The following is a 12,621-nucleotide window of genomic DNA, read 5'->3' on the forward strand; positions in this document are numbered from 1 at the left end:
AACAATGGCATCAGAAACAAAAGAATTGGCTAGCTTAAGTGCTCTAAGCTTGCCAAGTATGTCATCCAATGGAGTCGCTACCTGTAAAGCCTCTTCCAGAGACTCAAACAAGAACGCCGCAGCAGCAGTGACAGGAGCAATGCATGCAAGGGGCTGTAGGATAAAACCTTGTTGAATAAACATTTTCTTAAGGTAACCTTCTAATTTTTATTCCATTGGATCTAAAAAAGCACAACTGTCCTCAACAGGGATAGTAGTACGCTTTGCTAAAGTAGAAACTGCTCCCTCCACCTTAGGGACTGTCTGCCATAAGTCCCTTGTGGTGGCGTTTATAGGAAACATTTTTCAAAAAATAGGAGGGGGAGAGAACGGCACACCTGGTCTATCCCATTCCTTATTAATAATTTCTGTAAACCTTTTAGGTATTGGAAAAACATCAGTACACACCGGCACTGCATAGTATTTATCCAGTCTACACAATTTCTCTGGCACTGCAATAGTATCACAGTCATTCAGAGCAGCTAAAACCTCCCTGAGCAACACGCGGAGGTGTTCAAGCTTAAATTTAAATGTAGAAATATCAGAGTCAGGTATCTTTCCTGAGTCAGAAACATCACCCACAGACTGAAGCTCTCCTTCCTCAGCTTCTGCATATTGTGAGGCAGTATCAGACATGGTTCTTAAAGCATCAGTATGCTCTGCATTTCGTCTAACCCCAGAGCTATCTCGCTTACCTCTAAATTCAGGTAGTCTGGCTAATACCGCTGACAGTGTATTATCCATGACTGCCGCCATGTCTTGTAAAGTAAACGCTATGGGCGCCCTGGATTTACTTGGCGCCATTTGAGCGGGAGTCCCTTGAGCGGGAGTCAAAGGATCTGACACGTGGGGAGAGTTAGTCGGCATAACTTCCCCCTCGTCAGATTCCTCTGGTGATAAATTTTTTAAAGACATAATATGATCTTTATTGCTTAAAGTGAAATCAGTACATTTGGTACACATTCTAAGAGGGGGTTCCACCATGGCTTTTAAACATAATGAACAAGGAGTTTCCTCTATGTCAGACATGTTTATACAGACTAGCAATGAGACTAGCAAGCTTGGAAAACACTTTGAATCAAGTTAACAAGCAAATATAATAAACGTTACTGTGCCTTTAAGAGAAACAAATTTTGTCAAAATTTGAAAAACAGTGAAAAAAGGCAGTAAATCAAACGAAATTTTTACAGTGTATGTAATAAGCTAACAGAGCATTGCACCCACTTGCAAATGGATGATTAACCCTTTAGTTCAAAAAACGGATCAAAAAAACGATATAGACGTTTTTTAACAGTCACAACAAACTGCCACAGACTGCTGTGGCCCTACCTTCCCCAATAAACGATTTTGGAAAGCCTTTGAGCCCTTCAGAGATGTCCTATAGCATTCAGGGAATTTCTGAGGGAAGCTGGATATCTCAGTCTGTAATTTTAACTGCGCAAAAAAGCGCTAAAATAGGCCCCTCCCACTCATACTACAACAGTGGAAAGCCTCAGGAAACTGTTTCTAGGCAAAATTTAAGCCAGCCATGTGGAAAAACTAGGCCCCAATAAAGTTTTATCACCAAAGCATATATAAAAACGATTAAACATGCCAGCAAACATTTTATATTGCAATTTTAAAAGGGTATTACCCCTGAGAGTAAGCATGATACCAGTCGCTATTAAATCACTGTATTCAGGCTTAACTTACATTAATCCGGTATCAGCAGCATTTTCTAGCATTTTCCATTTCTAGAAAAAATTATAACTGCACATACCTCATAGCAGAGTAACCTGCACACCATTCTCCCGCTGAAGTTACCTCTCTCCTCAGACATATGTGAGAACAGCAATGGATCTTAGTTACAATCTGCTAAGATCATAGAAACCTCAGGCAGATTCTTCTTCTATTTACTGCCTGGGATAAAATAGCACAACTCCGGTACTATTTAAAAATAACAAACTTTTGATTGAAGAAAAAAAACTAACTATATTTCACCACTCTCTCTTACTACCTCCATGCTTGTTGAGAGTTGCAAGAGAATGACTGGATATGGTAGTGAGGGGAGGAGCTATATAACAGCTCTGCTGTGGGTGTCCTCTTGCAACTTCCTGTTGGGAATGAGAATATCCCACAAGTAATGGATGATCCGTGGACTGGATACACCTTACAAGAGAAAACATTGTAGTAGAAAAAGGACATATTTAAAGGGACAGGAAAATCAAAATTAAACTTTCATAATTCAGGATACACCAAAAAAATTTAAGGCAATTCTATTATTCTTGTTCTCTTGGTATCCATTGTTGAACAGCATATGTACATATCCTTATCAGCAGCAATGCACTACTAGGAGCTAACTGGTGGTTGGCCGCAATACACATTTGTCTCTTGTCATTTGCTCATCAGATGTGTTCAGCTAAGTCCCAGTAGTGCACTGCTGCTTTGGAGCTGACCTCTAAATTACAGAGTGACATGCAAGGTCTAGGAGGGGGACTTAAGAATCTGTGAGGGGGGCGCATTTTGGAATTTTGCCCTGGGAGCCAGATTCTCTAGAAACGGCCCTGGCAAGAGTTTACACTGTATAAGTATATGAGTCTATGATTGGGTGATGGCTGTCACATGATACATGGAGCTTGCAAATTAAAATACTGTAAATGTTTAAATGTACTGCTCATTTAAAATGCAGGGTAAGTGGTTTTGTATTGTCTTTTTATTATGGAACTGTTGAAATTCTACTTCATTTAATGGTCTTTTAAAGGGATAGGGGCCTATTTAACAAAGGTCTGTCGGACCTGATCCGACAGTGCGGATCAGGTCCGACAGACCTCGCTGAATGCGGAGAGTAATACGCTCTCTGTATTCAGCATTGCACCAGCAGCTCTTGTGTCCCCTGCAGATTGGCCGCCAGCAGGGGGGTGTCAATCAACCCAATCGTACTCGATCAGGTTGAATTGTGGCGATCTCTGTCTGCCTCATCAGAGCAGGCGGACAGGTTACAGAGTAGCGGTCTTTAGACCGCTGCTCCATATCTTGTGTTTCTGGCGAGTCTGAAGGCTCGGCAGAAACACGGGCGTCAAGCTTTATAAGGTGCTTGATAGATATGCCCCATAGTCTAGTCAAAATTAAACTTTCATGATTCAGATAGAGCATGCAATTTTAAGCAACTTTCTAATTTACTCTAATTATCATTTTTTCTTCATTCTCTTGGAATCTTTATTTAAATATAAGCTTAGGAGCCGGACCATTTTTGGTTCAGAACCTGGGTAGCACTGGCTGATTGGTGGCTACATTTAGAGACCAATCAGAAAGCGCTACCCAGGTGCTGAATCAAAAACAGGCCGGCTCCTATGCTTACATTTCTGCTTTTTAAAATAAAGATACCAAGAGAACGAAGAAAAGTTGAAAATAGCAGTAAATAAGTAAGATGCTTAAAATTGCCTATCTATCTGAATCATGAAAATGTAATTTTGACTAGACTATCCCTTTAAGTATGTAAAAACCCAAAGCATGTTTATAGACTCAATGGCACTTTATTGGCAGTAACAAAAGAGGAATGTGATTTACGTATTATTATTTTAGATGATCTGAGTATTGGTCAATTATTTAGTGATGCTGTGTATAAGGCTTGTAGAATTCTTGTTTGTATTGAAGATGTATTAGCATCAGAAAAGGTATTGTTCTACTTTATTGTTGCTCTTTATCTTGAATAATGTGTAAAATTATGGAAACTGTATCGCCAGAAGGATATAACAGAACAAGAAACTGTTCAAAAGAGGGCTACAACATGGTACATGGTGAAAAAATAAAAAGGTCTCTGGGCACCTGGGGGAAAAAAGGCTGTAGCAGGAACCCAATTTCAACAGCACTCTCTCAGCAGAAGCTGAGTCCGTCTGTACAGCTCTGTCACTAAATTTGTTAAGGCAAATCCAAAACCTTATCTTGTGAGTCCTATTTGCCATGAGGGCATACAGAGGAGCCAGACATGATGCAGCAGGAGTCTGGGACTCACCAGACCCCTCTATAGGGATGCCACCAAGGCCACTCTTAGTATTTGCGAGGTCTTGGGCAAACAGATTTATGGGGCCCCCAGCTCAGCCCTGCCCCGCCCCCTTTTGTGGGACACTCATCAAGGCCAATGCGCAGCCTTGACATATACACACAGTTCTTAATGATCCATGTTGTCATTGTTCACGTTTATCATGTTTAAAAACTCTGCAGGGGCTTGTCCCCCAGTTCCTACTTAAATGGGTGGGTGGGCTAAATGCCTGGTATGCCTAGTCCCTTGAGTGTCGGGCACCTCAAAGTGCCAGAGCCAGTGCCCTGCCCAAAGGGTAGGCCTGGGTTGCCAATACTGATTGAAGTGCAAGATGGGCCCCTTAAAGGTGCAGGTCGGGTCTCAATTTAAACCTCTGAGACTACAATAGTTATGCACCGGACACCTGCAGAATAGGTTGTGAGGGTACTTTGTTCAGGAGTAATTTGGAAAAAAAAAAAAACATTTTACAGAAAGGGTACTTTGTTCATGAAATAGAAGTCTAGTAGCGGTGGTAAGACAAATGCAGTGAGAGAATTCAGGAATGCCTAGTATTTACATAAAAATAACATAAGAGTATACATGGGACATGAAACCCAGTTTTACAATTTTAAACAACTTTCCAATTTACTTCTTTTATATAATGTGCTTAGTTCTCTTGGTATCCTTTGCTGAAAAGCATATCTAGATAGGCACAGGATCTGGGAGCAGCTGCTGATTGGTGGCTGCACATAAATGCCTCTTGTCATTGACTTACCAATGTGTTTAGCTAGCTCCCAGTAATGCATTGCTGCTCCTTCCATAATGGATACCAAGAGAATGAAGCAAAATTGATAAGAGAAGTAAATTGGGAAACTGCTTAAAAATGTATAATCTGAATCCTAAAACAAAAATGTTTAATTCAAAAGGAAATTATGGGCAATCCCAATGGGGTTTATTGTTCTTATCTGCAAACCAATACAGTCAGATTTTACTATTATTGTTACATTTGTGTGAGAATTATTTTTTTTATTTAACAATAGAAAAATACAAAAAGTAATAACATTTTGAATAAATCCCAATTCAAATTGCCTAACATGAGCATCATGAAATACTTTATGTGTCATCCCAGATTTTTTAATCTTTATGTTTTTACACCTACTAAATTCATTTTTTTGTCCTGGTTTAATCAAAGGTCTCAAATATTGCTCTCTAAGCATCTTTTTGTATTTAAATAAGGGTGCATGACCCACACATCCATATGATTTAGGCACAGCAAAAGCTATCACTGAAAATAGATAACTTTTACTATATACAGTATATATATATATATATATATATATATATATATATATATATATATATATACATTCCTTGGCCAGTAATCATCTCCTTGCACCTCAAACAGTATATTTATCTAACTTTATATCTAATAAAACCTTAGGTTCAATGAAGACATTTTTAAAATAGATGTACCAACCTTATCTAGTGTTCCATTAGCGTGTGTTCCTGCATTAATATACACTATATGGCTAAAAGTATGTGGACACCCCTACTAATTATTGATTTCAGGTGTTTCAGCCACACCCATTGCTAACAGATGCATAAAATTCAGCACATAGTCATAAAATCGTCAAAGACAAACATTGGGGGCACAATGGGTCATAGTGAAGAGCACATTGGCTTTAAACACGACACTGTCATATGATGCCGCAAGTCAGTTTGTAAAAGTACTGCCCTACTAGATCTGCCCTAGTCAACTGTAAGTGAAGTGGAAGTGTCTAGGGGCAACAACAGCCCATCCACAAAATGGTGGACCACGAAACTTACAGAGCAACACTGCTGAGTGCTGAAGCGTGTAATGCGTTAAAATCGTCTATCATCTGTTGCATCACTAACTGTGGAACTGCCTCTGGATGCAACATCAGCACAAGAACTGTGTGTCGGGAGCTTCATGGCCAAACAGCTGTACACAAGCCTCATATAAACATGAGCAATACAAAGTCCTGCCTGGAGTGTTGAAGAGTCTGGATGTGGTGGATGACAGGAGAATGCTACCTACCAGAATTCATAGTGACTGTAAAGTTTGGTAGAGTAAGGATAATGGTCTGGGTGCTTCTAATTTTGTGGTAGCAGTTTGGAGAAGGCCCTTTCCCGTTCTAGCATGACTGCCCCTTGTGCACAAATTGAGGTCCATGAAGACATGGTTTGATGAATTTGTTGTGGAGAAACTTGACCCCCACTGAACACCCTTGGGATGAGTTGAAATGCTTAAATCTTGTGGAGAGTCTTCCCAGAAGAGTTGAGGCTTTTATAGCTGCAAATGGGGGGGAGGGGCAGGTCGGTATTAATGCACATGATACTGGAATTGGGATGTACAACAAGTTCAAATAGCTGTAATGGTCAGGTGTTCACATACCTTTTAGTGTATATAGTAGTGTTAAGTGTTACGTGATATGTCTCACAGCAAACAAGACCCGCTAGCAATGCAGAAAGGAAATAATTACAACTGTAACACTTATTTCCTAGATGACATAGCTTTCTCTTTTCCTGTTTTCAAGTTTTCTTTCATGCAAACTGTTTTATAGAGGACGTTTTTTTAATTTTTCTTTAAAGTTTCTTTAGTAATGTATTGAAATAGATTTTTTGATGCTGGTATCCTTGACAGTGGGACTTGTTCTATTATTCTATACATATTTATCAGTTGCAAGATAGAGGCAGCTCCATTGATTATAATAGAACTGATCATGCAACTTGCCGTTGTGACTAGGGGCGGGTACACATCTTTATGAATTCCACAATTTTCAAGTTGTGATATCTTCAGTGTGATATTAGTTTGATGAATGAGTTTTATTGCGTCTAGGCCATCGTTGTGCTAAAATGCGCATTTATTTTGCAATTGTTGGCAAACCCATTGAAAGGCCTATTAAATATGTTTATTTATCTCCTCTGCTGTGGCCCCTTAGGCATAGACATAAATTATTTCCTGCACTTACAATGTAGCATGTTTTGCATATATAAAAAGAGAGAAGCGCTCAACCTGGGAACGAACAATAGCATAATAGCTTGTTCTATGGCTAGTTACCACCCAAGAAGCAGCCTCTTTTTGCTCAACATGTGCCTTTCACAGAGAAAAACTTTCCTGAAGCATATCAGTCTGATCCTGACTTCACAGTACAGTCCAGTCCCGAAATACCAGGCAATCCCTCTCTGAACGAGAGAAACAGCAAAACCCCAGACGTACGTTTCAGCCTATTGAGGGCCTTGTCAGTGAGGTGCAGCCATATCCCTCTAGGCACACTGAGCAACGGGTCCACGTCTGGATTCCCGCATCACACTTAGGGAGACTTCCCTAAGTGTCATAATTGGCATAAATAAAAAGAGAGAAGCGCTCAACCTGAGAACGAACAATAGCATAATAGCTTGTTCTATGGCTAGTTACCACCCAAGAAGTAGCCTCTTTTTGCTCAACATGTGCCTTTCACAGAGAAAAACCTTTCCTGAAGTATATTAGTTTGATCCTGACTTCACAGTACGAGGCCCACAGAAGGCCGAAACGATTGTCTGGGGTTGTTGTTTCTCTTGTTCAGAGAGGAATTGCCTGGTATTTCAGCGCTGGACTGTCATTGGGCAGGGTTAGACTGATATGCTACAGGATATTTTTTTTTTGTGAAAAGGCATAGTGTGCTAAAAGAGTGTGCACCCTGAGTTGCAATGGAAATGAACAGGCATGGAAGTTATTCTAGCTTTTGTTCTATCTCAGGAGTGCGGCTCTCTCTTCTGATATTTATGCAAATTACTCTTGGGTCTCCCTAAGAGTAATGGGGGAAACCAGACGTGGACTCCTTGCACACTTGCCCTTAGAGAGATACAACTGCACCTCACTGACGAGGCCCAAATGAGGCTGAAACGATTGTCTGGGGTAGTTATTTCTCTTGTTCAGAGAGGAATTGCCTGGTATTTCGGCACTGGACTGTCATTGGGCAGGGTCAGACTGAAATGCTACAGGATATTTTTTTGTCTGTGAAAAGGCATAGTATGCACCCTGAGTTGCAATGGAAATGAACAGACATGGAAGTTATTCTAGCTTTTGTTCTATCTCAGGAGTGTGGCTCTCTCTTCTGATAATGTAACATGTTGCAGGATCAGGGATTTGCAGAATGTTTGCCAGCCAAAGACTCTGGGACAGTGGGGAGGATTTTTTAGAGATACAGTGCAAGAAAAATAGGCAAAAAAAATAATATAATGGGGGGGGGGGGGGGGCTTCTGGTGAGGGGCACCTTCACAGATAATTTCTCTATATGCTCTAAAAATGTTGGTATATATGAAGACTGCTGGTTAGTCAAGTTTCAAGAACTAAGCTGCGTAACCCTGAACCCTACCTTCTCTTTTTAAGAGGGTTAAGCAATGAAAGAATACTGCCAAATATTATCGAAACACGAAACCAGAGTGCTTTACAGGTGATATTTATACATACAGGGTGAATAATGGAAACGCAAGATGAATATTTTGTATTTACTATAACTGGTCTACTATACAAGCATTTTTAGAAACTTTCATGCTTCAGATAAGGCATGCAATTTCAAACAACTTCCAATTTACTTTTATCATCAAATTTGCTTTGTTATTTTGGTATTCTTTATTGAAAGCTAAACCTAGGTAGGCTCATATGCTATTTTCTATGCCCTTGAAGGTTGAATATTATCACAGCTAGAAAGCGCTAGTTCATGTGTGTCATATAGATAACATTGTGCTCACTCCCGTGGAGTTATTTATGAGTAAGCACTGATTGGCTAAAATGCATGTCTGTCAAAAGAACTGAAATAAGGAGGCAGTCTGTATAGGCGTAGATACAAGATAATCACAGAGGTAAGAAGTATATTAATAAAAACCATGTTGGTTATGCAAACCTGGGGAATGGGTAATAAAAGGATTATTTATCTTTTTAAACAATAACAGTTCTGGAGTAGATTGTCCCTTTAAAATAAACCTTTAAAATGTTAAAATTAGGCATCCACTATCAACTATCACTATCATTGGTCAGCCTAGTCCAGTGCTTGAAAACATGCATAAAGAGATATGTGACTGTAAGAAAAATATGATGCATATAATGTTAGCATACATGATCTATTCCCTATACACCACCACCATACGCTATGGAAAAACTGCTTCCCTACCTGTGCCAAACCCCACCCTGATTTCAATACCAGAATGGGATACCAAAGATCGTTCCTCAAAGTATATTGGGATGACCTCACTCCACAGTCGAAATGCCAACCTTAAGGTGCGTTTCTGCTCCTCCAGTGTCAAGTGTAAGCTATATCCCTCAGGCATCAACAGCCAATGTAACCTTTGTCTGGAAAATGCCAGACCTGGAACTACACCAGATGGTAGTTCTGTTTGCCTGGCACGCTTATACCTCTGTATCACTCCATTCTTCTTCCTAATTTTTGTATCTGTACAAATAGGAATAGTCATGTTAAGCAGAGTATGAGGTTCAGGAATGCTTTTACTAACAGACTCATTTATGGTCTCTGTCTTAACTGCTGTGAGGGTACCGGTATCCGGCTCGGTGCCTCTTTTCTGTAACTGTCCATGCAAAGAAGTCTGTGCCATCCATTTTGGTAATCTCTCCCATTCTTTGTGAAGGGATATCTGCAATATAAAGAACATCCAGGTAGTATAAGAACACCATAAAGCTCCACCCAAATTCTATTTGTATTCTCTTGTATTAAAATGACAAAGAAAAGCCTTTATTTATATCTAGAAAATGGGGGGGGGGGGGGAGTATTACTTCAGAACAAAAACACCACTAGAAGTAATCTTAGTACAAGGTGAAATTAAAACTTTTGCACGTGTGCAAAACCAGACGCACGCAAAACCAGACGTACCTCGGATATCGTGACCGCGATAACTTTTTCTCCCTATAGACTTGAATGAAGAGCACAGAAGAAAGAAAAAAAACGCTTATCGCTCGTGCGCTAATCTGAAAGGGGGTAATAATATTTCACATTCCAAAGTTCTTCACATACAGGGAAATTTTTATTTTTATTTCTATATATACCTAAATATCTATTCCTATAGATATATAGGCATAGATATATATTTTACATTAATATTATCACATATATATATATATATAAATAAATAAATAAATATTGAATTTAATAATCAAAATTTAAAAAAAAAATCTATGTGAAGAACATTAGAATGTAAAATATGCGTAACACGCTTCGGGTTGTGCGCTTTAGGTCTAACCCTGTGTTGGGTTAGCACACTTGAAGAAGTTATCTTAAGGCACATTATAGAAATATTAAAAACAAAATGTATGCTTACCTGATAAGTTTCTTTCTTTCTGGACATGGAGAGTCCATGACGTCATTCATATTACTAGTGGGATATTCAACTCCTGGCCAGCAGGAGGAGGCAAATAGCACCCCACCAAAGCTGTTAAGTGTAACTTCCCTTACCCATAATCCCCAGTCATTCAGCCGAAGGAAAATGGAAAAAGAAGAAGCACAAGGGTGAAAAGGTGCCTGAGGTTTACTCAAAAAAACTGCCTAATCATAATGAAAAAGAGGGCGGGGTCGTGGACTCTCCATGTCCGGAAAGAAATTTGTCAGGTAAGCATAAATTTTGTTCTTTCCTATGACATGGAGAGTCCACAACGTCACTCCAATTACTAGTGGGAACCAATACCCAAGCCAGAGTACACGGAATGAACAGGGAGGGAGAACAAGGCAGAAGGACCTAAACAGAAGGCACCACCACTTGAAGAACCTTTCTCCCGAAGGTTCAAATTTATAGAATTTGAAAAAAGTATGCAAAGAGGACCATGTTGCCGCCTTGCAAATCTGTTCCACAGAAGCTTCATTTGTGAAAGCCCAAGAAGAGGAGACAGCCCTAGTGGAATGAGTTGCAATTCTCTCTTGAGGCTGCTGTCCAGCAGTCTCATAAGCAAAACTAATCATACTTCTTAACTAGAGGAAAAGAGAAGTAGAAGTGGCCTTCTCACCCTTACGCTTTCTATAGAAAACAACAAAAAAGGGGCAGAAAAATGCCTAAAATCTTTAGTAGCTTGAAGGAAAAATCTTAGAGCACGCACCACTCCAAGTTATGCAAAAGCCGTTCCTTACGAGAAGAAGAAGGATTAGAACAAAAAGAAGGAACAACAATTTCCTGATTAATGTTTCAATCCGACACTGAGGGAGGAACCCCAATTTAGTACGAAGAACCGCCTTATCTGCATGAAAAATAAGAATCACACTGCAGAGCAAAAGCTCAGAAACTCTGCGAGCAGAAGAATAGCAAGGAGAAACAAAACCTTCCAAGTTAACAACTTTATAACAACAACATGCATCGGCTCAAGCGGAGCCTGCTGCAAAACTTTAAGACATGTTATAAGGCTCCAAGAAGGAGCAACAGGTTTAAACACAGGCCTGATTCTGACCAGGGCCTGAACAAAAGTTTGAACATCTGGAAAATCTGCTAGACAATGGTAAAAGAATAGACAGTGCAGAAATCTGACCCTTCAGAGTACTGACTGACAAATCTTTCTCCAGGCGATCCTGAAGGAAATATAAAATTTGCCCGGGTCCAGGAGAAACCTTAGATTTGCACCAAAAAAGGTATTTAACGTCATACCCTATGGGAAATCCTGTGAGTAACAAATGTATAAGCCTGAAGCATAGAATCAATGACCGCCTCAGAAAAACCATGTCTAGACCGGACTAGACATTCAGTCTCCAAGCAGTCAGCTTCAGAGATTCTAAACCTTGATGGAGGAATAGACCCTGAATTAGAAGGTCCTTCCTCAAAGGAAACCTCCAAGGTGGAAGAGACGACATCGACACTAGATCAATGAACCAGATCCTGCAAGGTTTTGAAGTGGGATACGAACTCCCGCTTACAGAGGAAACTGCGACCTGAATGCAGTGCCTTGGACTATTCGGCCATCCTGACATTCATGCAAGAGCTATTAGAATGACAGAAGCTCTCTCCTGATTGATAACCCTGGGATACTATGTCCACAGCTCACAAAAAGGTTAGCGTAACAACCTTGACTCTGTTCCATGTCAGGAAACTGGAACAATCACCCCCAGAAGGACCTTTACTAAGTTTAAGAAGGCCTCTCACTTCACTTGGATAGTAGATAATCTTGACAGGAAAATCTTCCTCTGGGAAGGCCAGATTTGGATCCTATAATGAACCTTGGGAGACTCCTCCACTACCTATGCTTCTTGGACAACTCAATCCAAGTCTGTTGAAAAAAGGAAAGTCCGCCCCCTACCTGACTCGAGAACTGGATCAGGGGCGAATTCTTCATACTGGATTAGACTCAGCGGAAGGCAGTTTGGATTGCTTGTCCTAGTTCCAAGGATGACTCCATGAGGACTAGGCCTGCTCAGATTTAAAGGATGAGGAGGATTCTGTCTTCTCTCCCGTCTTGATAAACAAACAAACTAGCCACCCAGAGGACACCCTCAAGGACTAGAAACAGACACAGCAATGTGTAAGGACAATCCTGAGACCTATGCTGTTGATTCTATCTCTGCTGATTTTATTGAATAAAACAAAGAAAAAACTGA

At 40.1% G+C, this 12,621-nt stretch overlaps 1 protein-coding gene across 1 annotated transcript in view; it reads right to left on the reverse strand.

The window, feature by feature from the left end:
- LOC128664634 (matrix metalloproteinase-21-like) overlaps window positions 1-12,621 on the reverse strand; it is a 146,087-nt gene that overhangs the window by 91,518 nt on the left and 41,948 nt on the right. Inside the window, exon 3 of the mRNA XM_053719449.1 lies at window positions 9,211-9,688. Within this exon, the coding sequence (XP_053575424.1) occupies window positions 9,211-9,688 (478 nt within the window). The remainder of the gene's footprint in view (window positions 1-9,210; window positions 9,689-12,621) is intronic.

The sequence above is a fragment of the Bombina bombina genome, chromosome 6 (genome assembly GCF_027579735.1).
Source record: "Bombina bombina isolate aBomBom1 chromosome 6, aBomBom1.pri, whole genome shotgun sequence".
In the NCBI taxonomy this organism is placed as follows: domain Eukaryota; kingdom Metazoa; phylum Chordata; class Amphibia; order Anura; family Bombinatoridae; genus Bombina; species Bombina bombina.